The 26,286-nt window shown below is 38.1% G+C and overlaps 6 protein-coding genes and 1 long non-coding RNA gene across 7 annotated transcripts; 4 read left to right on the top strand and 3 right to left on the bottom strand.

Annotated features, from left to right (window-relative positions):
• Window positions 1-619: 619 nt before the first annotated feature.
• On the top strand, window positions 620-3,642 carry LOC145203794 (11-beta-hydroxysteroid dehydrogenase 1-like). Its single transcript, XM_080076105.1, has 6 exons — window positions 620-934; window positions 1,008-1,138; window positions 1,311-1,422; window positions 2,221-2,409; window positions 2,594-2,734; window positions 3,097-3,642. Exons 1-6 carry the CDS (start codon window positions 841-843, stop codon window positions 3,318-3,320), a joined length of 891 nt encoding a protein of 296 aa, XP_079932231.1. The 5' UTR covers window positions 620-840; the 3' UTR covers window positions 3,321-3,642.
• A 663-nt stretch (window positions 3,643-4,305) lies between these two features.
• On the top strand, window positions 4,306-5,837 carry LOC145205069 (uncharacterized). The gene has a single exon (XM_080077712.1). It carries the CDS (start codon window positions 4,792-4,794, stop codon window positions 5,833-5,835), a length of 1,044 nt encoding a protein of 347 aa, XP_079933838.1. The 5' UTR covers window positions 4,306-4,791; the 3' UTR covers window positions 5,836-5,837.
• Window positions 5,838-6,787: 950 nt separating this feature from the next.
• On the top strand, window positions 6,788-9,642 carry LOC145205068 (uncharacterized). Its single transcript, XM_080077711.1, has one exon. The coding sequence runs from the start codon at window positions 6,792-6,794 to the stop codon at window positions 8,607-8,609; it is 1,818 nt and encodes a 605-aa protein (XP_079933837.1). The 5' UTR covers window positions 6,788-6,791; the 3' UTR covers window positions 8,610-9,642.
• Window positions 9,643-10,778: 1,136 nt separating this feature from the next.
• Window positions 10,779-11,843, bottom strand: LOC145203800 (uncharacterized). The gene is made up of 3 exons (XR_013853397.1): window positions 11,416-11,843; window positions 11,160-11,207; window positions 10,779-11,084 (listed from the first exon to the last, which is right to left on the bottom strand). It is a non-coding gene; the product is annotated as an uncharacterized LOC145203800 (long non-coding RNA).
• Window positions 11,844-12,807: 964 nt separating this feature from the next.
• On the top strand, window positions 12,808-16,200 carry LOC145203795 (hydroxysteroid 11-beta-dehydrogenase 1-like protein A). The gene is made up of 8 exons (XM_080076106.1): window positions 12,808-13,238; window positions 13,308-13,365; window positions 13,430-13,995; window positions 14,080-14,210; window positions 14,488-14,599; window positions 15,032-15,217; window positions 15,369-15,509; window positions 15,896-16,200. The coding sequence occupies exons 3-8, from the start codon at window positions 13,890-13,892 to the stop codon at window positions 16,105-16,107; spliced, it is 888 nt and encodes a 295-aa protein (XP_079932232.1). The 5' UTR covers window positions 12,808-13,238; window positions 13,308-13,365; window positions 13,430-13,889; the 3' UTR covers window positions 16,108-16,200.
• An 11-nt stretch (window positions 16,201-16,211) lies between these two features.
• LOC145203798 (uncharacterized) lies at window positions 16,212-19,827 on the bottom strand. Its single transcript, XM_080076108.1, has 6 exons — window positions 19,541-19,827; window positions 19,065-19,239; window positions 18,694-18,767; window positions 18,495-18,597; window positions 18,147-18,335; window positions 16,212-16,854 (listed from the first exon to the last, which is right to left on the bottom strand). Exons 1-6 carry the CDS (start codon window positions 19,651-19,653, stop codon window positions 16,750-16,752), a joined length of 759 nt encoding a protein of 252 aa, XP_079932234.1. The 5' UTR covers window positions 19,654-19,827; the 3' UTR covers window positions 16,212-16,749.
• Window positions 19,828-20,216: 389 nt separating this feature from the next.
• On the bottom strand, window positions 20,217-24,319 carry LOC145204934 (uncharacterized). Its single transcript, XM_080077549.1, has 8 exons — window positions 24,191-24,319; window positions 23,876-23,959; window positions 23,308-23,469; window positions 22,516-22,770; window positions 21,670-21,828; window positions 21,176-21,265; window positions 20,819-20,914; window positions 20,217-20,594 (listed from the first exon to the last, which is right to left on the bottom strand). Exons 1-8 carry the CDS (start codon window positions 24,255-24,257, stop codon window positions 20,554-20,556), a joined length of 954 nt encoding a protein of 317 aa, XP_079933675.1. The 5' UTR covers window positions 24,258-24,319; the 3' UTR covers window positions 20,217-20,553.
• Window positions 24,320-26,286: the final 1,967 nt, after the last annotated feature.

Below are 26,286 nucleotides of genomic sequence, written 5' to 3'. Positions count from 1 at the left end.
GATATGACGCACGTAGGAGACTTCTTGTCAGGACACAGTTCATTTGAAATGTAACCAATCTATCAGCAGATAAAAAAATCAAAGTCACAGGTTTTCTAAAACAGATACAACTGGAGTGCATGTTTGGCAAACATGCAACTTGTATAACAGCTGATATAAATCATATTTAGAAGGCAGAAAGATTTGTGCGCGCAGGGTGGGTTTTGAGACTATTGCATCAAAATAAACTATAAACAAGCAACGTAATAGTTTGAATTTACCAATACTCCTTAGATATACTTGTTTGAATTATACCAAAAGTACTTTGGTATTATTTCACAAATCGTTTGGTGTGTTATACAGAATTACCTTGCGTGCCAGGATTTGCCGACCCCTCATTTCGGAAACGGCCTTAATATTTAGCCTGCTACGTAACTGGTAATAGGCTACGTATTTGCGTTTGTTAAAACAATATCGACATCAAATCGGCACAGTTTGTTAAAATAGATCCATGCAACCAAATCGTACTGTGAGATTTGCTCAAAACGGTCATGAAAACTTTATTTGATTATTCCACGCTTCTGTCTTTTTTGTTCACAAGTGGCTCGAGGCGCAAACAAACCAGCGTCTTTGACTGGTCGGTAGCCTGCTGCCCTGATTTGTTGGCTACGCTGGCTGCACTGCACCAGTATCACGTTACAGACGCTACAAGTCATGTAGCAAGCTCTTTTAGAACAGACTTTGCTGCTGAATCAATCAATTGGTGACATCCTGTTATAGAACTGATATTGAACTGATATTCATTTTAAGTGCATTTTTATATTAAGCGTGTGTTTTTAGCTGTATTCAAGAATGTAAGGTATGGCTGGGTTAAAAACGAAAGCTGCTGTCGCTGCAGTAATTGCAGTTGTGGTGTATTTTGGTTTCTTTCGAAGAAAGCCTCAATATGACCCAGGTAATTTGAATCATCTTAACTGAAGTCGTAAATTGTTCTTAACATTGTAGTACATTAGTACATTGCTTCTTAGCTGAGGTCGCTGGTCTCAGAGTTGTAGTTACTGGAAGCAGTACTGGTATTGGTGAAGAGGTTGCTTACAAATTTGCCAGCTTGGGCGCCAAGGTCTTGGTTACAGCACGAACGGAAAGCAAGTTGCAGAAAGTAAGCCATTAACCTAACATGAAATTATAATGTCACGTTGGTATGCTACAACCTACAAGATGTATTTATTGTTTGGTCAACTCAAACAAATAGTGTTCGGTAGCTCATTAAACATGTTGGCAAATTAATGGTCATGTTGTATGAAGGCTTGAATTTCTCAAATTTGTTTCAGGTTGTAAAGAAATGCAAGGAGCTTGGTTCGCCAGAGTCATATTATGTTGCTGTGTCAATGGGCAGTTACAAGAATGCATCCAAAGTTATCCATACAGCAATGGAGAAATTTGGTTAGAACTATAGGCATTGTGCTTCTGGAAAAGTACTATACACCAGTTTCTGGTGCTGCTGATATTAATGATTAACAAATGTTTCCCAGCTAATGTTGAACGATGGACTCGATTTTAAGTCGAACAGGGATTGCACCTTTTGGTTTGGACTTAAAAGTTGCCCACTCTCAAAACTATGCTCCATTTTGCATTGAAAATTCTCCTCTCCATACTTTAAATTACATTTTATTTGCGATTGTTTGAACCAGGGGTGTACAACCTTTGCTACTGTGGTGCAAAATGCTGTTGCTATGATAGGATGGCGGGCCGCACCTTTGTATAACACAAGGTGATACTTTGTTCCGTACCAAGTATGCCTAACTACAAGTATTTTGATTCTAGCCGCATATTGTCAGGTCGCAGAAAAATAGCACTGGGCGCATTCATCTGCTCAAAAATATGTAACAATTTGACTCGTTTGCCAGTATATTTTAAATTCAAGCGCCTCTGCGAGCCGCACGACCTTTATTTAATCAATGGGCGGCAGATTGCACATCCCTGTATGCCGGTTTTGAGCGGTTATAATTATGTAGTTTTGTTTTAGTACCCGGCACTAGAATAGTATTAGTACCTAATGGCCACTGCAAGCTTTTTTCAATTGGTATGTTTTTGATGTAATGACGGATTTAAACAATAGGGTTAAGCTTAAACTGACCAAAAAATCTTATTCCAATGTTATAATAATCAGTTCTACAATGACTTATCTAGCGCTCAAATGACCATACTCTTCAATCTAACGTTGTACTGGTTGGTTTTAAGGTGGAATCGACGTCCTTATCTTGAATCACGTTGATTCTGGATCAATTTACGGAGGTTACCAACACAACGTTGCCAAAATCGAACGAGCGTTGATGACTAACACCTGGACCCACGCTCACATGGCAACCGTTGCCCTGAAAACTTTGATTAAAAACAAGGGAAGAATCGTGGCAGTTTCTTCGGCAGCAGGTTATGTGACATTAAGATAAAACCGATTGACAAACGTAGTTTGTCGCACAGGAGACACATGATATAAGAGTCGTTAAAAAATTTGGAAGCAAATCTGATTACTCTGTCATTCTAAATGAAGTGACCAATGTTCAAACACCTGAAACAACATATTAAGAACTTAGATTTATATTACTTAATTCAGGTATGGTTGGTGTTCCACTGCAAGTCCAGTACAGCACAAGCAAGTTCGCACTAAACGGCTTTTTCACGAGTTTACGACAGGAGCTGATGTTCAACAAAACAACAGAGGTCTTAATTTCTCTTTGCAATCTTGGATTTATAGGTAAAACGATACTTGTGTTGATTCACTGGGAAACTTGATTGCAAATTGATGTATAATTTTGTCAAATAAAGATAACTTTAACTGAGTGCAATAAAGGAAACTGAAGAAATAAACACATATTACAACACTGGCACAAAAATGCTATTTGCCATATCAATTTAGGTTATTGAAGGTTTAAAAAGTGCTTAAAACTGACGACATTTGCTGTCTGCGGAAATTAGTTGGTGGCATCTTCTGGCAAAACGCTTGTTTTAGTCAGTTTTGTTGTGTTTATGATTAGTCAAATATAAAAAAAAGTATCCAGGCAGAAAAATGCAAGCAAGTAAACAGAAAAACCCAAAAAATCTGTAAAACTTTTTCAGACACAGACATGGCAACAAACTTGCAGAAATATATACACAGCGATCTACATTCGAAAATCGAATGCGCTGCTGAAATTGTACGAGGAACAATGATGCGTGACCGTGACATTTTCTTTCCTAATCACATTATACCATTATCCATCATGAAGGATATTATACCGGATTACGTGGAAAAGCTAATTCGTGAACAGTATCATTTGCCAGATAATTTTGACTCATTGTGAAACTACATCGATGGACATGCTGTGGTTGTGTTTAATAACTATGCAATAATTGCCAAATAAAAACAAAAACAATACCCATGCAAAGATGAGGTACCTACCAAAAGTACATACGGTCCAGATCGTACCGCCAATGTCTTGTCACCAGCTGCACTAACGCAGTGTGCTCTGTCTGCAGCCGGCACAAAAATCTTCACATGTTTTGTTTGTGTCGAAGCTGAGTCTTGTAAGTTTGTGAGTCAGATTTTAGTTTTTTGTACACCTACAATTTGTGGTCTGCAAAAATTGCATTTGTGGACTGCAACAAGACCAAAAGTACACACGGCCCAGATCGCACGGCCACTGGCATGTTTTCAGCTGCATAAAATGATAGGTCAAAACAGTGTAGCCTACAATGTCTGCAGCCGGGAAAAATACTTCACATTTTCTGTTTGTGTCGAAGCTGGGTCAGCTTTGGGGCCTGAACTAGAAGTAGTAGCCAAAAATCCTTCACATACCCTATTTTTTGTCTAAAAAATCTAAATCAAGCAGCCAAGTTACCAAATGGTAACTTTGTCGCAAATGTTGCCAGATTATCCGGTAAGTCCAAATTAGGCTGGATCCAAAAACCCAACCTGTTTTTTGCAAATAAAGATTTGAGTTGAATTAAAATTGATGTATGTTGTAGCATGCGAGTAAATCAAGCTGAAAGCAATGTCAAAGCAGCCGAGTATACTATGACGGTGTGGTATGTTGCACGCAGAACACATCTTTGTCATTTCATTTGAAACATAACCATGGCATGAGCACAGGGGTGTGCAACCTGGGGCCGGTGGGCCAAATGCGGCCCTTGAAAAAAGATATTGTGCGGCCCGCAGAGACGCCGAATGTACTTGCAAACGAGTCCAACTTATATATTTTTGAGCATGGATTAATGCGCCCGGTGCTATTTTATGCGACCTGGCAACATGTGGTTGGAATCAATGCGAATTTTGCTTGCAGTTGTGGAGTATCGTGTATTGAAGTTATACATAAGCGCGTATATTATCATACGAGTTACTGTGATTGCATGAACGTTGTATTTCGTCATCGTCACCTTTTCAGTACTCGATCTTAAATGCCAGTTGTCGCTGTTTAGCACCTTAAGCACAATTGTACAGTTGCGTCATCGTCACCTTTGTCACTATATATTCACATGTGTTGTAACTCTCATGGTCAGAACGTATAACTCTCTTAACGCAATAAACTAACATCAAGGTTAAAACGCCGTCTTCCTTGTTGGACTAAGCCCAGACAAGCAGTAGCTCAGATAGCCAGGGACTTAAAGTATAAACATCTACAGCGAAAGATACTTCCGTAGTAATAAGTACGACGTCATCAGGACCATAAAGCCCCTACATAAATTGGCGAACCCGACGTGATCTTGACGGACCATACTCAATTACGGTGAGGTATTATTTTGTTGTTGACTATTTACAATTATTTATACTTAAGTATGTCCTACATGCATAATCTTCTGCCTTTTGGTAAATCCAAAAAGACAAAACTGACTTCTACTCCCATCATAAGAAGCACTGAGCTGCCCTCTTACAGTGGTACTGGACAATTACCCAAGGATTCTCGTCATCCTGGGCCGTTTCAAACAAACAATCGTCAAGACGATTGTGACAGTGGGTCTAGTTCACCCATCAGTCAACCGTCCGATATCAAGGTGGTTTACCCGGATTTATCTACAAATCAACAAACCGGGTGCGAAACTGCCGTGCCACCACCTAACAGAGGTATGCTGCTTGCAAAATTGAACATCCCTAAGTTCTGGGCCGAACGGTGTGCTGTATGGTTTGCAACCGTTGAAACCATATTCGAAGCTAACCAGATTTACAGCGAGCAGGAAAAATTCGCTGCAATCATACCAAGATTGGGAGAGGATCAGATTGCGAAGATTGGTCATCTTATTCTGAACCGAACTTCCGATCATCCCTATTCACACTTAAAGCAGGATTTGCTTAAGTTTTATGAGACGAGGGAAATGATGCGCCTAAACCAATTGTTAAGTGCTGGCGAACCTTGCAATAAGAGACCCAGCGAACTACTTTACGAAATGAAGTTGTTATTGGCTGGTTATGGCGATTTAGGTCCATCGGCTGTGGCCTTATTAAAAAAACTGTTTTTAGATCGACTGCCAAAGGAGGTCAGACTTGTTCTATCGGCAAGTATTCATCAGGATTTAGACAGTCTAGCAGAAATTGCCGATTCTGTAATGATGCTAAATTCTCCACATTTATTTGTACAGTCGCAAACTCCTGTTTCCACTTCTCGAGGAACTACAGAGCAACCGCAATCATCCCATCACCAGATTAACAAATCAGACGATGGTTATGATGATTTCGAAAGGCGCTTCGCAAAGCTATCCAATGACATGGATGCCATAAAGACGATGCAAACCATGTCATTATTAAATAATGCGGGCCAGCCTCAAGTAAGTCCGCAGACTACTTCTACACCCTTACGGTCGGAATATAGATCATTTGAATCTTGACCGAATCGTAACTATGCTGGAAAAGCTAAATATGTTCCAGTATCTAGAAGTAAATTTCCTCCACTGAGAGATCAACCTGCGTCGCATCGGTTGTGCTACTATCATTCTATCTATGGAATGAACGCAAGTAAGTGCAGACCGAACTGTATTTTGTGGTCGAACGAACACCAACAGCTTCGGGCCCAATCAATAACTTACCGTGGGCGTCGTCCAGCAAGTAAGAGAAAAACCTTTACCATAAAAGATAAAAACAACAATTTAAGTTTTTTGGTGGACAGCGGAAGTGACGTCAGCATCGTACCTGCATGGTTTGCAAAAGGTTTTTACAACAAAAAATCTGTTTACTTGTACGGTGCCGCAGGAAAGGGCTTCACATCGTTCGGTGAAAAACGATTGTCAGTCAATTTTAATCTTTCCAGATCTTTCAGATGGAGATTTTTAGTTTGTGCTGTACGCCAACCAATCCTTGGTGCTGATTTTCTACGTCATTACAATCTTTTAATTGACATCCGCAGGAGGAAACTCATTTCACAATCTAGCAAGAAAACTGTTAAATCACCATCTTTACCCAAGCGTAAAAGACCAATTTATAAACCGAATGGTTTAGATCCTGAGGTATGTTTAACAACTAAAAGTCGTTATCCAACAACGCAACTAAAAACTGTCTTTAGAGATCCCATTACATACAAGTCAAAGGTTGTGTATGGTAATCGAAAAGGTACAAGTTCAAAATTCATTTCAAAAACGAACTTTGTCCTATCTCGAAATAATCCTTTAATTTGTCCAGATATTTTTGAAGGCAAATCTGAAGGAAGCGAAACAGCCGCAGCACACGATATCGAGGTTGATCGAACACCAGAATCATCAACCGCTGCACCTACTCCTCCTGCACCAATCATCAAAACCCGAACCGGTCGAGTTGTCAGACGACCACTCAGATTTAGAGATTAAACATCATGATTTATTTCAGTTTAATCCTATTTCTTTCCATCACAACTACGCACAGCTCAACACACAAGTTCAAGCTATGCCACGACACACTTTCCAAAGGGGAATATTTCATTCCCAAACCCATGCCTTGTAAGAAGAACTACAAACACCCTTTAGAAGACAAATGTACTGTAGACGTGTTCAACCCGTCCAAAGGGGAAATTAAAATAAATGTTGCCATGTGTCAAATATACACCACTAGCTACGAGTCGCATTACTATTTCTTCGGTGGAAAGTTCCACACAAAAAATACAATTTCCGCTCCCGCTCCTACTCCTGGCACTTGTGAAGAATGGAAACGTACTTTATCTACACCAATTATCGGCAGATTGTTGCAAAAAAGCGATACATTGTATTCTACTAACAATCAAATAAAAATAGAATACAAATGGCCAACTAGCAACGTGGGGTCAGTCAACAACGCTATACTGACCAAGTCGACTATTTATTATGATCCCATCAACAAAAAGCTTCGTAGCGCTTTGGGGATTATGTCAAGCTGCAACGTCCATCAAGGTTTTTGCAGTGTAGGAACTCGTACTTTCGTTTGGTCAGTTCCTAAAAACGTCGACTGTGCCATTACATATCCCATAGGCACCCACGAGATGATCCAGCATCACGGCGATTCCGTGAATCAACCTCGACGCCTCGAAATACCCGATCTTGGCCTCAGCATTCACCACACTTTTGAATGTCCCAAGGAGGTTGCATCTTGCTACTCCCCGCACGCTTTTTGTGCCGGAGGAATTATCGTTGTACCTAAAAACTGTACTATCAACACAAAGAGGAATCGGCTGGACATTATGCAACGTTCGCAGAAAGACGGAGTTCAAGGTCTAATCCTGAACGAAGCTACCGATGCTTTGATAACCAGCATCACAAACATGACGAACGACATACACTATGTAGAGTGCCAAATTCAGTCTCTACTATCAACGGTCTACTCACTGCTGTCCCGTCAATATCCTGGTGAAATCATTAGCCAAGTACTTGGAGGACATCGAGCAGCAATCACAACATCCGACCTAATGACCGAAATCACCTGCGAAGAAATCAATGGAACAATTCTTCATAGCCTTCGCCATGGTGACCTTTTCGCTACAAGGCCACTAATCGAATACATCGACTCAACCGGAACAAGAATAGTCGGTCAACTATACCGCGATGGTTTTGTTTATCAAAACGTCAAATTTCTTGAAACTTATCAACCGGGACGAGTACTGTCATTCCGAATTGAAGAAGAATTCGTTGTATTCGACAACTACACATTGACGCACGTGGACTCGAACGTCCACGAAATCGTCCCAACTCTATCGCCAATCCACTTCAGCCATCGGACAACGGACTATCAATCCTTCATGGATGAATTCCCGAAATCGAGCAGCGGAATCGAGGATATGAACAGCATGCTAATGACACTGACAGAAGTTCGATTACACAACGAACAGCTGTCACAATACATGCAATCTAACCTTGACCCATCAGAAGAAGCGGACGTAGGATACATCACGGACAAGATTGACGCAGCAACAAAGAACGTGTTTTTGCATGTTATTAGCTCTATAACATCGCCATTTATAAACTTTCTGGTAACCATAGCACTGTTCTTAGCATGCTTTTGGGGAATAGTGTTAACTGGCATAGCTCTGAAACATTATGGATTTTGGGTGTTTGGTTTAGTTCAAACCAAACTGTTACACAAACATGACAATGTAATAGGGGACGTCGGTGAAAACGTTGGAAACAATTTCGAACTCCATGATCTCCAACGGAACGTCGAGTAACCAAATTCGTCACCGAGTTTCCACTATTTACTTGTGATGTTTGCAGTGTTGACATATACTAACTTGTTGCATGTTTGTAAAACAATGTTTCATTATTAACATACGATCAAATTAAAATTAAGTTATTTTGCCGCATGTGAAATGAACGTTGAAAGTTGATGCATGATAAATTGCTTTGAATCAATACTCGACTCTCCAACTCAGTCTTCCCCATGATCACACAAACGAACCATCTGCTAGAAGAAGTTCAACAAACTAACGAGACTCCATCGCCAACATCCGTGTTCTTCATCACGATGAATCAAAACATTCTTACCAGGTTGTTCACGAGGCCGACTAACACTGTGACGATCATCATCAAAACTACGACGATGTTGACAGATGTCATGCAAAGTCGATCGGAGATTGACTATGCAGGATATCTAACAACATCAATGTCATTGGCTACCACATCGTCAAACTCGCCACGCAGCTCAACGTAATTCTACGTCACGTCACATTACTGTTTATCGTCATCTTTATCATAAGAACGTCGACCTATCTCAATCGAACGACATTTGGACAAATCAAAGATTTGATGTCATCTCCACAACACCGAATCACGATCGAATCAAAATCAACAACGTTCAACAACTGGTCATCAAGAATGAACAACAAACAATCAAAACGAAAAGACACTCGCGACTGGAACGAACCAAGAAGCAGAAGGCAAAGAATCACACATGTCAAAATCGACATAAATCGGAAAAACACTTTTCGGCGGGGTGGCCTGTGTGGAGTATCGTGTATTGAAGTTATACATAAGCGCGTATATTATCATACGAGTTACTGTGATTGCATGAACGTTGTATTTCGTCATCGTCACCTTTTCAGTACTCGATCTTAAATGCCAGTTGTCGCTGTTTAGCACCTTAAGCACAATTGTACAGTTGCGTCATCGTCACCTTTGTCACTATATATTCACATGTGTTGTAACTCTCATGGTCAGAACGTATAACTCTCTTAACGCAATAAACTAACATCAAGGTTAAAACGCCGTCTTCCTTGTTGGACTAAGCCCAGACAAGCAGTAGCTCAGATAGCCAGGGACTTAAAGTATAAACATCTACAGCGAAAGATACTTCCGTAGTAATAAGTACGACGTCATCAGGACCATAAAGCCCCTACACAGTTAAGCATATTTGGTATGCAAAAAAGTCAAATCACCTTGTGTTATTCACAGGTACGGCCCGCGATCTAATTTTAGCAATTGTATTTGGCCCCACAGTAACAAAGGTTGCACACCCCTGCATTAGCAGATAAAATACTCCAAATCATAGGAATATTTTGTAAAAACAGATACAACTGGAGTGCATACATGCTAAAAACCGATGTTTTGTTGTATTCATTATCCCTTTTTCGAGGTTTTATTACTTTCACGTACAGGGTTTAGGCCTAATCTAGCTTTTCTCATACCATGCAAGATTGGCAAATGCGAACTGAACACCTTCATTCCATACAAGAGACTTAACTCTGTAATAGGCTATACTCTGTAACAGCTATTTGTAATATTACATGTTCAATAACAAAGCAAAAAGCATTAAACATAGCAAAAAGCATTAAACCTACTTAGTATAGTTTTTAACAATTCTCGGAACAGGTGGTGAAGGAAAAAGCAAATCTAAACTTCAGTCAAGCGTGACACTAGCTGGACCAAAGGTTGACTTCCAATGGGGCAGTTAAGGGGTCGAAAATTCCGCATGGTGTCGCCACGCAACAGTTATAGTTGTCATAACGGCACAAATTGAAAGGCCTAAATTTCGCATTACTCCGTCAACACAACTCTACTCCGTCATATTTTTACCACTAAACATTGTTATTTGCCAACTTAAATCAACTAAAAATGGATTATTCTAAATGGAAATCTGAGTTAAATAAAAGATGTCCCAAAACAACTGGCAAGAAGGAGGATTTAATTTTAAGATGCGTTGTATTTCTATGTTTTTTTGCAATAGCTTCTTGTTTTTTCTCTGCATAACTACTTGTACACAGACTTCAGGCTCATGATAGGAATGACAACTTCACTTGTGCTGCGAGCTTGATGGAGAATGTAGGTAGCAGCTCTGAGTTACAGTAGCACAAAGTAGAGTTTACTCAAATAATCAGCTAGGATCAAATACCACACACAACTGAGGAACAAGTGAAAGTTTATTTTCATTTCAAGTCCACATGTGACAAAATTTCCAACAGTGATGTGAAGGCTATTGTGAAAGGACGCCTAGTCTGAAATGTTTGTTTGAGTTTTATTTAAGTGGCATTGTACATGCTTCACTGAAAAAAATGTTTCATATAATGTCAAAATAAAACTTGAAAACAGTGGAGAAATTGTAAATTCAGAATGTGAGTGTGCAGCAGGAAGAGGACCTGTTGCTACATGCAAACATCTAGCAGCCACAGCTCTTATGGTTTCCAAATTTCACATCACAGAAGAGCTATCTGTTAAGAAAAGTTATACAGATCAGTTTTAAACGTTTCACCACCCTGCAACACAATTGAAAAGTAATCACTCACTTTATTTATTACATGTACTGTATAGTGGTGACTTGTAAACCTTGTTTTCTACAAATTAAAAAATTGAATGAAACACAACTGAACAAAGTAAGTGCAAGGAATGTTAACCAATGAAAGTTTCGCATAACAGCACCAAAATTTAGGGATATTATTTTGGCAACTGAAAGAAGAAATATGCAAAACTATGTAACTCTAAGTTTGTACTGTCCACAGGAGCAATATGTCATGGCAAAATGTATGAAAAAAGGGCACTTACTTTGTTCAGCAAAACAAAAAATATCCACATGAGTGCGGCAGGTCTGTTTATTGACAACCAACAGCCATACTTTGCTGCAACACCAGATGCAAAGCAAGAGAAAACTGGTTTGGTTAAGATTAAATGTCCATCTAGGGAAAGATTGCAATTATAACCGAAGGTGCTAACTTCCCATATCTGAATTTGTGAGTGACAGCCTTCAATTAAAAAAATCATAAATACTACTTTCAGATTCAGGGACAAATGGGCATTGCTAATAAGCAGTACTGCTACTTTGTGGTGTATGAATTCGAAGATTTTTAAGTTTTCAGATTCAAGGACATTTGGGCATTGCTAATAAGCAGTACTGCTACTTTATGGTGTATACATTTAAAGATGTATTTGTGCAGAAAAATTAGGTTTAAGTAATTATATACTAAATGTTTAGTTGATAACACAAGAATACATTATCATGTACTTTTTGGAAAACACACACACATTGTGCTGGACAGAACTGCCATACCCTAACTGACATACACAAAAAATGTAACACTTATCTCTAACAATACATTGCCTAACATTTGTCCCCATAAACCTAACATTTGTCCCCATAAAACAAACAAAAATAAGTTTATTTGACAGATGCAGCATAATGAGGCATGGATTGCTTTAATATATTGTATATTTTAGCTATATATTATTTTATATTAAGAGTCCTATGACTCTCTTAACATTGATCCTTTCTGATGCAGTATGCCTATCCTTTAGTTACTACTGAAATATTTTCATGGCTTTTTCCTTTTAGCATTGTTAGGGATGTTAACAAATATATCTAAGGATGTAAACAAATATTGCACTCTGATTCCTCTATCTGCCATAATGCTGTATACGGGTTAAGAAAACTCTGAGACATTTTAGTATAGTACAGAATCTTCTATCACTAGCATCTCACTTGTACATCCTCCATGAAAATTACTTAGAAAAGTCACTAGCCCTTTTGGTAAAATTCCAACCAGAATCCTTATGGTATTTTTACATGTTGAAAATGTGGAATTTTGAGCTTTAACATTGGTTGGTTTTTTTAATTTTTGTGGCATCTAAAATAACTCTGGTAGCAGGAAACTGCTGTTTAAATTTGGCGATCATTGATTGATCAACAACTTCTCGTGCTGGCCATGTATTTCTTTCATCTGATAGAATAAATAAATTATCGGTTTCCACAACTTTTCAGTTTAAGGGTCACAACGCTTGATAGTCACCTTCATTTTCTCATGCAGTTGACTGTTAAGTGGAAATTTATGGCCACCTTTACTTTCCAGGCAAATTGGCACACAATAGTATTGTGACATTGTATCAGCAATATGATTAATTTCTTAAATTTTTCTTTCAAACGTTCGATTTTATCAGACAACAGTAGCCCTAACTATAACTGTTGCGTGGCGACATCGTGTGGCCATTTAATACTTTTTTTAATTAACTGCCCCATTAGAAAAACGCGCGCACTTTTTTCTGTCTCATCGCTAACGTGTTACGTGACTACGTCGTTTTTGTCAACTGCTGTGAATAAAACTTTGTCCAGCAAACGTATAACAATTGTCCTGTGACGCAACAGTTAGTGTTCCAATGCGTGACAATTAATGTTCCAATGCGTGACGTCAATTGCCTGTGTACTGTGTATGTTACAATCATTTGTAACTTGCCTCGTGGTGTACGTTTGTGAACTGCTGACAGGCATAATTTGAATTGAAGCCATCAATCTAAACTCTGATACCTTTATTTAGCAGCTAGAAAGTATAAATAAATTGCTGAGTTTGATAAAGCTGCGTTTGTGAATCATTTTGCTGGTAAGTTTGGCTTTGTACTGTAATGTGAAATTTTGTTCTAAACCTGTAAACGTTTGGTTGTTTGTGCAGGATTCGTTCGGCCTTTAAAACAACATTTAATACCAAAACCCCTGTGGCCAAACAGTCGGTATGTTTACTTGTTGTGTTTCGAGTGCGATTTTTGCTTGATACGTTTTCGTTTTCATTCGCAGAAAAACCGGATTTGACCAAACAATTAAAACGAATTGTCGTTCACTTGATGTCCGCGTTTTACTTAAGCCACATTGTGTGACGCTTGCGTGAGAAAAAGGGGAACACGCAAAGGAAAGCGTTACACTAACGTGCCTTACATTTTTTCACAATCTTTACAATTTAGGCTTATACTGTTCTGTTCGATGAGAGATGCTCATATTGAGCTAATAGCGGGTTTTCGTGTGAACAAACAACGCTGAGACAATTGAGTCACTGTTTGTCTTGTTCTGAGTTCTGACAGTCCAGTCGAATTGCATGTGCTGATTTTCCAAAGCAGTTTACTGAACTGAGGGCCAAGTTACAGGTTGTGACTGTCTGTGTGCAGGCCAGACGCATGTTGCCAGATGCTCATACAGTTTAAACCTCAAATGCCTTTAGCTTCTAGCTGTTAGAAAGCGTTTCTGTTATGAACAGGATTTGATGATAACAAACATGGCTGGATTTAAAACTAAGGCTGCGTTTGTGGCAACAGTAGCAATGGTTGTGTATTTCGTTTTCTTGAGAACGAAGCCTCAATACGACCCAGGTAATTGCATATCTTGTTACACAACTAATTAAATTATAATTTGAGTGGTTTTAATTAACATCAGACATATCAATTTCTTCGTAGCTGAAGTTGCTGGCCTAAGAGTGGTTGTTACTGGAAGCAGTACTGGTATTGGTGAACAGATTGCTTACAAATTTGCCAGCATGGGAGCCAAGGTTTTGGTTACAGCACGAACGGAAAGCAAGTTGCAGAAAGTAAGTTAAAGAAAATCGTCCTTTCGTAAAAATTACCCGTCATGCTGTTTTGATGACGTTGCCAACGCCGTGACTGGTTAGGTATAAACATGAGCCTGTTATATTGCTTTTTGACTAGTTGGACCAGTTGAACGACAAATTTGTTAAATATGCAACCTGGTGGACGAAACGCCTGTTCGGTATTTTCTAGTTGGACCTTTACGGGTGTAATCACACGAGAATTTTGGCGCCTATTTCAGGCTAAGCGATTTAATTTCTCCAACCAAGCTTTTTTTAGGTTGTAAAGAAATGCAAAGAACTTGGGTCGCCGGAATCATATTATGTTGCTGTGTCTATGGGCGGTTACAAGAATGCATCCAAAGTGATCGATACTGCAATGCAAAAATTTGGTTAGAAATGTATACAACGTACATTAGACTTGTGCCATGTGCAGCTGCAATCATCACACCCCGCCAAGTATTCACAATATCATGTGGTGTGATCGTTTCCGGGTACCAGTCACGTTAATGGTTGACCTAGCGTGAGCTAAACCTCGTTTCAGGAAAATTGGCCTTGTCCAAACATAAGCAGTTTAAAATTTTTAAAATGGGTTATTACTAGAACAATGGTAAATACAGCTCTCATAAGCTTTTCAAAGAAGGTGTCTTTAAAAAATATGTAAATCAACGTAAGTACTGAGATAATTTGGGGCGGATTTCTGGACATTAATAGGTTATTTGGTTTCAGTTTTATCGTCTAAATGAGGCTCTTGATTGTTTTTTGTTATATTTTTAAATTGACTTTTTTGTTTGCGGTTATCGAAATTATTTTTTGATTTTGAGGTGGAATCGACATTTTAGTACTGAATCATATTAACGCCGCACATTACGGAGGATACCGTTACAACGTGGCCGAAGTTGAACGAGTTTTAATGATCAACACCTTGACCCACGCTCACCTGGCAACGGTTGCCATGGACACGATAATTAAAAACAAGGGAAGAATCGTAGTTGTGTCATCTTTAGCAGGTTGACATTTTTTATACACATAATTGTATTCAACAAGACTTAAATTTAAAACCAATAAACTAATATTAAATAGATAAATTTTAAGCGTTCTGAAACGAGAAATAGGGATACAATTGTGTGCAGTGATACACTTACGTGTTGATTGTTCTAGGACAAATTGGTAGCCCTCTGATCATACCGTACTGCACCAGCAAGTTCGCTTTGAACGGATTTTTCAAAAGTTTGCGCCAAGAGTTGGCTTTTAACGAAACTAATGAAGTGTCCGTATCAATCTGCCATCTTGGATTTATTGGTAATTATTTGATCAATTTTTTCATTATTTTTGTCAAGTCAAATTTGTTTTCATTGTCATTTCATCACATAATTATCCTTGAACGATTTCGTGAAACAACAAGGACACCTTAAAAACCATGGGTTATCGAGTCAAATATCTTGTTTTGAAAAGACCATGGACTCTCAAATTTGGACTCTCAGATGTTATCATATGGATTAAAAATTAACATTAATTTAAGTCAGTCTAAGGCTCTAAGCCAAATTGTTGTACATAACTGAAAAAAGACAAGTTAAAGCTTAGCAAACATTTCAAATTACTTGAATGGTGCCACGAAATCGAAAACTTATTGTAAAACAAAACTTATTGTAAAACTTATTCCACTAGCCCTATCGCATCTTTCACAGATACGGAATCGGCAATGAAACTGCAAAAATATGTAAAAGAAAAGCCGTCATCTCAAGTCGAGTGTGCTGAAGAGTTGGTGAGGGGTGCAATGATGCGCGAACGAGACATTTACTTTCCCAGCAAAGTTTCACTCATTGCTGTTATGAAGGAGATTATTCCGGAATTTTTTGATCGGGTTATACGAGAGCACTCTAACATGCCTGACGATTAAGTTATAAAACTAGGCCCTTTCTAATCATGTCACAGCACACGTGCACGTGATTTCTAATACCTAGTAGTCGAAATAAACTAATTTTACATCTTTTTTTGTTTTAAAACAAAATTAGTCCGTAGTACAAAGTTGCCGCATTGTTCGTCAAATTCAAATCATCATAACCTATATGAACGTTCAAAGTATGCATTGGGCATATTTCGCCAGTACTATGATAGTCTAGATACGAAACAATAAAGTAATGTAATGTCATGAAAATATCACGAAACAAAGGTGAAAAAAGTGCTGATACAAAACGATGAAAACAGGGACAAAAATGTATGGAGTGGAAAACGGTTTCATAAAAAGAACTAAAGGTTATCCTTTATCGCTGTGGTCTATAGTATACTACATGCAAGAGTAAGTTTGTATTCATAAATGTTAAGTGTTGCAACATGCTGTAAAAATACAAAATTGATGTTCAAAAACAACTTGTCATTAAGAGTCAACACAAACAAGAAATTATAATCTATCACTGATTTGATTGCGGGTGACAACAAAACAAACAACTAGTTACACTCGTCAACGCCTAAACGTAACCTTGTGAAAAACGTCAGGCGTTGCGGGCACCCAGGTGATTCCCGTTGTTGATACTTTTGATTTTTATGAATCGTCGCTAACCTCGATCTCGTTGTTACAGGCAAGTGCGAATATCGCCTTTTCTCTATAACGCAGATCTTTGTCGCTCACGTGTTTCCAGTCGTTAACCTGTAAAAATAAGTACCAAGTACAAAAAAATGATTTTTTGTTTTGGTCAATTCAGTTTTTCTATTAGTTAAAACTAGTGATGTACCGAATCGGCAAAATTTCGATTCGGCCGAAACCGAATATTCGGTGGTTTGGCCGAATAAATTCGGCCGAATCAAACGAATCATTTATGACGTCACGCGAAGTCGTACGCTATGCGTTTGACATGAAAATATATGTTTATCTACCAGGCAATTAGTGCAGAATGGTTGTGTTTAGTCCCTATTTTAGTTCTGTGGGGTTTAAAATTGCCTCAAGCATGATTGCCAACCCGACAATGAATTACTGATTACTTGTCTGCAGTGGTAAAAACGATAATGTGTAAAAAAAGATAATGATTGGCGCGATTTTCGTTGGTACTAAGCAGAAAAGACACGTTTAACGCTTTAAATATGCGGTCGTAAAAGATTCGGTTTCGGCCGAATCGCAACAAATTATTCGGCCGAAACCGAATCTTTGCAAAAGTGGCCGATTCGGCCGAATAAATTCGGCAAACCGAATATTCGGTACATCTCTAGTTAAAACCAGGGAGTCGAACCGCTTGTCATACGGGTTCAGGTTCGGTTCGGGTTCACTTCGTTTTGTTTTTAAAGGTTCGGGTTCGGTTCAGGCTTTTAAAAATGTGTATTTTCGGGTTCGGGTTTTGTTCCGGTTTGGGCAAATTATCCGGTCCGAACCGGTTTGCGGTTTTTAAACCGGTTCAAATTTTCATTCGTTTTAATTTAATTCTATCTATCATCTTCCTGGCCTTATCAAACCCCACAAGATTTTTGACCGTGCACTGTTATTTTTGACACGCCCTATAAGTGTTATCTCGCGTATTCTTAAGTGCGCTATTTTGAAAAAAAAATCGCAAAATATAAAACAGACTGCATTTTTTACTGGTTCAGTTCCGGTTCGGGTCCAACGCCAAACAAAATATAGGGTTCAACTCCGGTTCGGGTTTTTAGAAAATCGTAATTAGCGGTTCGGGTTCGGTTCGGGTTTAATGAAATTAACCGCTCAAACCGGTTCGCGTTCGCGGGTTCAGTTCCGGTTCGACTCCCTGGTTAAAACAAATCTTTGACTTAAATAGATAACCATAACAAGAAGAAACGAACGCAAATGAAAACCAAAGCAATGTATTCCGGCTATGCTAGTAAAATCGGAATAATACTAGAAGCCTTTAATTGTAAACTGTTTCTATACGGCATTCGTCAAGCGTTAAAAATCAACAGACTGCAGGTCAGATCAGCACAATGGTATTCTCTTACCTTGCATAATCTGCCCATGCTGTCAACGGTGAAATATCCCGATACCAGCTTGGCAAAAAGTTGAACTTTCATCGAGTTGTTGTTCCACGCAAGTCTATTGACATTTGCCCGCCTGTGAACGTGATTGGGGAAAAACTTGCCAGGGTTGCTGGTGTAAACTCGGTGGTCACGGCGTGTTAATGTGCTTTTCTGTCAACGTGTTTAGTTCAAAAATGTAAATGTATTAACGGCGTCAGTGGTTGCAAATATTTCATGTGGACCCATTTTTACTGATCGACTCAAATTATTCCTAAATTGACCCACTCACTCTGCTACTTTGATTATTTTAAACGTTGCGGTTTTACTCACCGATCTTCTATAAGTAGTTTTTGTAATTGTTTCTTCCTTTGTTGAAACGGTGAGCTTCTGCCATAACATTCTAGACACGCTTCTCAAATGCGAATCGTCCAGCCTAAACCAATGTGAAGAACAATTTTAGAAAATTTTATTTTTTCCATTTTGTTTGTGATAAAAGGACATGAGCCATAATGTTTCTGTCCTTTTTTACCTGCTTAAACTGTGAGTGCGTGAGATTCTCCCGTGGTGAACTTTGCTCGAAAAATTGAAATAATCAGCGGTCTCCTGTAATTTACAAACCCTCCTTTAAATTGGGCACGTTTTTAGGTTGAATAAAGCTACTGTAGAAGGAAATCAGTCAAACAATTGGTTACACGGATTATTGCATGCTTTGTAGATTTTAAAAAAATACCTCAGGGCCTACACTTAATGAATAAGTTATGTTTTTGAGATTAGCCTATCTTTATTGAGTTCAGTACATATAACTTTGTTATTGGTTATTCACGCATGTTGTTGAAGGCTGACGTTTGTTATTCCTCCAATTGTACAACAAACATACATGAAAAGCAAAAAAAAACTAACCCTAGTTGCAAAAAAGTCTGTATGTGTGGTTGACGTTTGTATATTTGGTGTGGACATAAATTCTGGTTTAAACGATGGAGTGGTAAGCACAGTAGATATTTGTGACTCCAGATCTTCCTTGGATCTCACTGTTAGCGAAATGGTCACGTCTTTAATTCTTCTATTTCTTAGAATCCTTAACAACAAAGGTCTTATAGTTTAAAACTAAAAAATTACCGTCATATTAAACAATGACATTACTAGTAAAGTACCTTTGAATTTTGAATGTATTAATTTTTTGTCACATGAAGACTATACTGTTTAGAAAGTACAAGAAGTTATCACACAAATTTTAAAATCTTGTTTAAATTTCACCATTAATATCAAGGTTTTGAAACGTATGCAATTATACCTAGTCTTTATTCATGGAATTTAAAAGAAAAGTAATTGTTTGGTGTAGTTTAGCACTTAATCTTTTTGAGGCAGATTGTACTTACTCGTTTCCTCGACAAAGGCACATTGCTCGTACAAAAAAGAAAGCAGCAACCACGAAACCACCTACTAGAAGTACACCAAATCCTATCCAATACCACTGCGTGCTATCTTGCATATCTCCAAATATTACTACATGTTCAAAGCAAGTCTTACTGTTCTATAAGTCAGCTAATGACAATGCGAACTATAGCTGATAAGTTGTCCAGCTCCTTTACATTTTGCTTGAACCTTTTGACCCTCTTCTTGCGTGCAGACCCAAATAAAATTGGCCCGCAGTTATGATACTGTCGTGGGTGCGATTTTCATAACTAGCAATTTGCATTGTTACAGACCCAGCAAAGCGGAAAGGTTTTCTTTGGCGCGGGGAATTGATTTTGTTGCGTCATCCTCACAAAATTGCAATGTTTGCCGTAACAAGCTGTGTGACGCAAACTAATTTCGTAAACGCATTCTAAATATTAAACAAAATGCAATTTAAAACAGCTTGAAAAGCTATAAGCTGTTCTTAAAACGTTTAAAATGTGTTCAATGTTTAGATGTTAGTCTTTACACGTTAGCCTGTTAAAACGATAAACGTTAAAAATCTTGCCAAAATATCATAAACATTTATCTTCGACGACTGAATAAAAGACACGGGACTATTCTGCGCTAAAATGGACTCATTGCTGTGTTTTCATTTTAGAGTTTTTATGTTCTGCATACAAATAGCAAGTATTTACATAGAACAGGTTTCAAAATGACACAACACAAGGCAAGTGCACAAATTTGTCGATAAGCACAAAATATAACTTGAAACAGTTTTCTTTCAATGGACGTAGCTAACATTTAACAAACACCAAAGCTGATAACAGACAAATCACATTTGAACCAGTTGTCAACTCCCAAGACAAAAGATACAAATCTAATGAAAAAATCCAAACACAATTATATTATATTCAACAGACTGATGAGAATTATCGAATTTTTGAGATTGTAATTGTAAAGTTCCCTGAAAGAGCGCTGATCTCACTTGTCCTCAATACCATATACATTTGCAGAGATTTTCTGCATAGCCATCTGAAACACAAAATTAACGCTGTCAGCGTTAGGCCAGACATGTTACCAAACGCATTTTACAGATGAAATGTAAAATTCTAGACCCCAGACAAAAGGTCGTCAACACGGGATAAATGAACACGTATTGGGCGGAAATTTAGCATAGAGACTGTAAAAGGGCCGGTTTAAACGTAAGCATCCTATTGTTTGTCTGATTTATTTATCACACATAAGCGAAAACTTACCGGCTTCACAAGCCAGATAGCATTCGTCACATTCAATGCAATCCGGGCAATTTTGATTCATGCAGTCCACTTCTTCCTGGGGTGTTGTACCTAATTCTAAATATAAAAATCACGTGAGACGATTTACTTCAAAACAGTATTTGAATCAAGAATCAAGTAAAATTTGAGGCAAACCGATTAAAAGTAAAATGTAACAAAATCCTCAATAAATTGCTGCAAATTTGATGAATGCGAATTTTATCAAATCTGGCCTCGTTTTTACTGTACATCATTGGTGTCAACATATTTTCACTAAAATATTTGTTACACAGTTTATACACTTGGTCATTGAGATTTAACATATAACGCACAACAAACCTCTGCATAACGCTGCACATTTGTCGCATGGTATTACCATCGGGTACATGCCACGATTGAGAACACACCCAACAGCACAATCCAAAGCAGCTGCATAATAAAAAATGTTGTACAGATAGCATTGCCAAAAACAAAACTGATATTGTTAACTGCGTGTCTTACGTAACCAACTAAGATATCTTTATATTGTCAGTTAGAAGGGAGACCTACTAACACCATAACACACGGCCGACCCACAGTTAGCTAAATTTTGACAGATTTTGTATCCGTCAGAGAGGGGTGAGGTTAGGAAGTTTTTAAGTTAGTTTAACAGAATTTTTAATGATAATATCTTGACACAAACCAAATAGCCCTAACCGTCAGCATTTTTAGAGATATATCGGTTTAAATGGGTAAAGGTGCTCTTTGCGCCTCTTATCCAAAAGTAGCTAAATGTCAGTCTGGTGTTACTAGATATTACCGTTTTGTAAAGTTTACTAATACAATGAAAGTACCTGTGCACGTTTCAAGACAAGCTTGACAGTTTATAAAGCGATCTGGATTGATGTATGGACATTCCGAGCAGGAATCGTTCCAAGCGTTTATGATGCATTCCCAAGTCTGAGCGGTGCTAATGTTAGCATGGGTTCCTCCAGTGATGTGCTGTTTGAAAGCTGTCAAAAATATTTACTGGTAAAGCGAACTATTATTGCGACTAAAAAGATAATAAAGTCTTATACCATGGTAAAGCCTTGAAAACGAGATCAAAAATCTTGTGTTTGGAAGATTTTGCAATGTAATAGATAACTTTAAACATGTCCATTTAGCGTTCACAAGTCAAACCCAAACCTAACAATTTCCGACCACAATACAAGTTTGTAAGTTTAAAGCATCAGGACTTTATAAATACATTTCAGTCAAAATTATTGTCAAAGTGTCATCAAATAACAACAAAAACAGAATATTTGGACTTGTGGTTCTCTTTTTTGGTAGTCCATGGATCATTGGTGGTCCTTGACGACTTTTTGGGTGGTCCATAGGCCGTTAACTATACTTAGTGTTAAATTGAAAATAGCCTAGTTGCATATAATTTATTGAATAGTAAGTACAATAAAAGCTAATGCGAGTTATTGTCCATTTGTTGTAATTTGTTATTTCTTTATTAGATTAAATTCTGTATTGAGTTCATTCTTTAAAGAATATATTTCAAGGCGACATGGTAGCTGTATCCATGGATGCTTTTGTTATCCATATTTAACAATGGACTGGTCCACGATATTTATTTAATAGGAATGGCGGTACATGGCCTGAAACGAGTCGAGAACCACTGATGTATACAATTAAAAAGTACGACAGGTTACCTTTGCATTTCAGAGCAACGTACTCCAGACAAAACTGAGGGTAAGATAACAACTCTTGGATGGTTGGGCAGCTGTCGTTCCCATAGCAAACTTCGCATGGAACTGGTGCTGTTGTATCATTGGTGTGTGAATCTTGACCCTCCATCATCTGGCTAATGAGGTTTGGCAGTGAACCCGGAATCTGAGTTTGTTGTACAGGTGGAACCGGTGGATATAGTGAAGGACAGTAGTTGTCCGGATTTTCAAGAGCCTCTTCTGCAATAAAAAAGTCATTTTTTTTTCTTTAAAGCTACGAAGGGCGTTTATTTAATTATTTTTCGAATTTGCGACTCTGTATAAGAGGCTGGCTTTTAACAGGCTTCGAACTTAGACGACATAGCTCAGTTGGTAGAGCGGCAGGCCCATTTGCCAGGGAACAGTCCCACCAGGCGAGATTTTTAAACCGTTGTTCTGCTGAACGATAATGCTAATACTGGCGGAAGACGGTCTTGATTCGATTTAAAGCCTTTATTATGCATTTGTAGAAAGAGGCTGCGTTAGCTTTAGACGTTATATTAAAGTGCGAAAAAAAACTTAACAAGCCAACCCAACGCTCTTTGCTCAAAACATTTGTGCAACATCAAACAACAAGCGGCGATATGTGTAGTGATAAACGCGTAAACGCATCCTGACATTTAATTGTGCAAACTTATATTAAACTTACATCAACTGTGGTTTGCAAAAAAACTTAGTTTCGTCACCATAAAGTAAAAAAATTCTGCTGTAAAAAGTTTTTAAAGGGACAAGACTTACCAATGCAAGGACGGATACAGTTGTTGCATTTATTTCGCCTTTTTTTCAGCTTGTTGGTGGCTACACCACCACACACTGCCTTACATTGTGATGGCCGTTTCATTGCTCTAAATATGCACTGACTTGCGAAGTTGCTTTGAAATGGCGTGTAGAAATCCATGCCTGTTTAGGACAAAAATATTCGTTAAAGATAGCCCCCAAGGATACATGACAAGAAATAGTACTTTTTGTCAAGTAACATTTTAGCTCGATTCAAGTTTGTTAAGTTATATCTAATATCTGTGTTTTAATATGAATGTTTTGATGTAGCTTCTCCGTTGCAGTTCCCTTAAATATTTTATGTACCCTTTGAAGAGTGCTGGGCTTCATTATAAAGTTTTTTTGTAGCAATAGATTGTAATTTGTCGTGTATTGTTTGATTTTATAATGTTTTTGTCTTACTACTTACAAAATTTGTGAGAATAATATTTTTGTCTTTTTGCCTTGTTTAAAACTGGCGACTAAATGAAAATTAACTTGAAAGATAAGTTATTAATTTCATAAGTTATAAAATCTCATTAACACATACCACAGTAATTCTTAAGACAATCTGTGCAATCACCAGGCTGTGGAGGATAACATTTTCCAGTTGCAAAACACCAATTACTGCATCCTGCAACAAAATTAATAGTTAAAAACTTACCATCAGAGCATTTAGTTTCAACAACAATCTATTTGATGTTAAATAAACATTCTCTTTCTGGTCGAGACACAGGGCTTAAAAATGATAACCAAACTGCGTGTCACAAACGTGCTGCGAGGTTTAAACTTTACATCGTATTTGATTGCGAAATTAAAACGTGCAAGTGTTCAAAACAGCCATTTGAATATTTCGAGCACTCACCATTTGCTTGCTTGTACTGTAGGATCCCAGCAAAGAAAAGAAAACCCAGTGCGAAGTTTGTGAACATTTTTGAACTTCTTATACAACCTATTGCAAATGTTTGAAGATAAACCTCATATGGTTCGTATTTAATCTTGAAGTTGACAATACGTGTTATGTAATATTTAACCAGTTATGTTTCCCATATCAATACAAAACAAGCGCTAATTAAGTCAGATAGTCGGTAAGCATACCACTAGGTGTCACTATTGCAGCTTTTTAGTCGCTTTTAAACTTTGCCTTGGAACAGTGTTTCTAAACGTAAGATCAGACCACACTAATAAATTTTTCACGATAAACTCGCAAACAATAGTTAAAAAAACTTTTTTGCAACTTCAATGTGATAGCACAGCTCCTAACAATGTTCGTCATGAATACTCATAACACCCGGCACAAACAAGCACACTTGGATATCTCTTTGCGACTGACTATAGTACCCTTGAGAATAGAATATTCAATCGTTGTAGGAGGCGGTATCCAATGTACACGTGTTCAGCATTTGTGCATTTTCAATACATAAGGTGTAATGCTGTCATCCGTTTCGCGAACACGAAGGATTGTTATGGTCTATTGTTAGTTGGATCTAATTGTTTTCACGCTATTGTGTACGGTTGTTTTGCAGTAATAATTCATGGTTTCTAGGAACAACAGCTTTGTTGTGATCAACAGCCGATTGGTACGAAACGGAAATTGGGCCCTGCAGCATTACACTGATGTATCGGGCAGCGTTATAATGCAAGGTTTGTCAGTTTTGATATGCTCTGCATTTGCCTCATTACTGGTTTTATCACCGTTGCAACAAAACGCAACCGGTTTAAGAGTTTTTTTTCCTTTTCTGTATACTTTCTTGTTTTCTATACCCCGCTTAAATTCATGTTTTCATCAACATTGAAAGGAAAAAGCTGAACAAAAAGACATGCGTTGGCTTCCTATTACAGCAATGGTTTAAATAAGTCTCGTGGACCAGTCCAATGAGGATAAAGAAAGCATCCACAACAAGCATATTGGCTTGAAATATATTTCTTTAGTACAAAATTTGGAGAAGTGGTATGAAATAACCCACAAGTATTGGCCAATAACATAGATAAGCTTTTTCGTGATACATTTTCAAAAACTATACGCAACTAATTCCAGGTTATCACCAAACATAATTAATCAACGTCTTGTATTAATCAATAGCTATTTCCTGGACTTATCAAAAGCGTTTGACACCGTCGATCACAAGGTTTTGTTGTGGAAGTTGGAGCACCTGTATGGAATACGGGGAGGCCCCTTACAATTACTATGTAGCTACTTACGTAACCGCAGGCAATGCACACGCATATCACATGTAACATCACAATTTCAATACGTTACGTGCGGTTGTCCTCAAGGTTCCTCCTTGGCTCCTCTTCTGTTTTCCCTTTATATTAATGACCTCCCCACTGCATCCCAATTCACAACCAAATTATTTGCGGATGACACGTGCCTTTGCATGTCATCAGAGTCTTTAACTGATCTGCAGGAAAACGTAAACAAGGAACTCACACACGTGGACAATTGGATGCGACACAACAAATTATCACTAAACACCAGTAAAACAACGTACCTACTGTTTCGTCCTAGCAAGCGTTCTTTTTCCGACAAGTTTTCCATATTCATGGGATCGCAACAAGTACAGCGATCGACGAAAACAAAATACCTGGGAGTATACATCGACGATCAGTTAAATTGGAAACACCATATAACGTATGTCGAAAGAAAATTGGCTCAAGCTTGCGGTATAGTGTATAAGCTTCGCGATTACCTTGGAGAAAAGTTTCTCCGAATTATTTATTACTCATTTGCATACTCCCATCTGCAATATGCCGTCGCCGCTTGGGGCAGTGGCTGCACCGCATCACTGCATAACCTCAACATTAAACACAATAAAATCTTGCGAGCTATTACTCGGAGTACCTACCGATGTCGCGCCACCCCCATATACTACCATATGCGCCTTCTGAAAATTAGAGACATCTACAAACTAGAATTAGCCAAACTGGTTCACGCGTTTCATTCTGGTGCACTACCTTCCA

The sequence above is a fragment of the Phallusia mammillata genome, chromosome 8 (genome assembly GCF_965637545.1).
Source record: "Phallusia mammillata chromosome 8, kaPhaMamm4.hap1.1, whole genome shotgun sequence".
Lineage (NCBI taxonomy): Eukaryota > Metazoa > Chordata > Ascidiacea > Phlebobranchia > Ascidiidae > Phallusia > Phallusia mammillata.
Note: the sequence above shows the minus strand (reverse complement) of the source record. Positions and strands in the feature narration are given on the sequence as shown.

Bases quoted from the DNA above. Each gene is read 5' to 3' on its own strand.
- LOC145203794 (XM_080076105.1), top strand. From the start codon at position 841: ATGGCTGGGTTAAAAACGAAAGCTGCTGTCGCTGCAGTAATTGCAGTT. The intron at 935-1,007 runs GTAATTTGAATC...ATTGCTTCTTAG, and splicing joins AAAGCCTCAATATGACCCAG to CTGAGGTCGCTGGTCTCAGA. The intron at 1,139-1,310 runs GTAAGCCATTAA...AATTTGTTTCAG, and splicing joins CGGAAAGCAAGTTGCAGAAA to GTTGTAAAGAAATGCAAGGA.
- LOC145205069 (XM_080077712.1), top strand. From the start codon at position 4,792: ATGTCCTACATGCATAATCTTCTGCCTTTTGGTAAATCCAAAAAGACA.
- LOC145205068 (XM_080077711.1), top strand. From the start codon at position 6,792: ATGATTTATTTCAGTTTAATCCTATTTCTTTCCATCACAACTACGCAC.
- LOC145203795 (XM_080076106.1), top strand. From the start codon at position 13,890: ATGATAACAAACATGGCTGGATTTAAAACTAAGGCTGCGTTTGTGGCA. The intron at 13,996-14,079 runs GTAATTGCATAT...ATTTCTTCGTAG, and splicing joins GAAGCCTCAATACGACCCAG to CTGAAGTTGCTGGCCTAAGA. The intron at 14,211-14,487 runs GTAAGTTAAAGA...AGCTTTTTTTAG, and splicing joins CGGAAAGCAAGTTGCAGAAA to GTTGTAAAGAAATGCAAAGA.
- LOC145203798 (XM_080076108.1), bottom strand. From the start codon at position 19,653: ATGCAAGATAGCACGCAGTGGTATTGGATAGGATTTGGTGTACTTCTA. The intron at 18,768-19,064 runs GTTAGTTTTTTT...TGTAAATTACAG, and splicing joins CAGACTTTTTTGCAACTAGG to GAGACCGCTGATTATTTCAA. The intron at 18,336-18,494 runs GTGAGTAAAACC...ACACGTTGACAG, and splicing joins AAACTACTTATAGAAGATCG to AAAAGCACATTAACACGCCG.
- LOC145204934 (XM_080077549.1), bottom strand. From the start codon at position 24,257: ATGTTCACAAACTTCGCACTGGGTTTTCTTTTCTTTGCTGGGATCCTA. The intron at 21,829-22,515 runs GTAACCTGTCGT...TATTTTTGACAG, and splicing joins CGTTGCTCTGAAATGCAAAG to CTTTCAAACAGCACATCACT. The intron at 21,266-21,669 runs GTACTTTCATTG...TTTATTATGCAG, and splicing joins TTGTCTTGAAACGTGCACAG to CTGCTTTGGATTGTGCTGTT.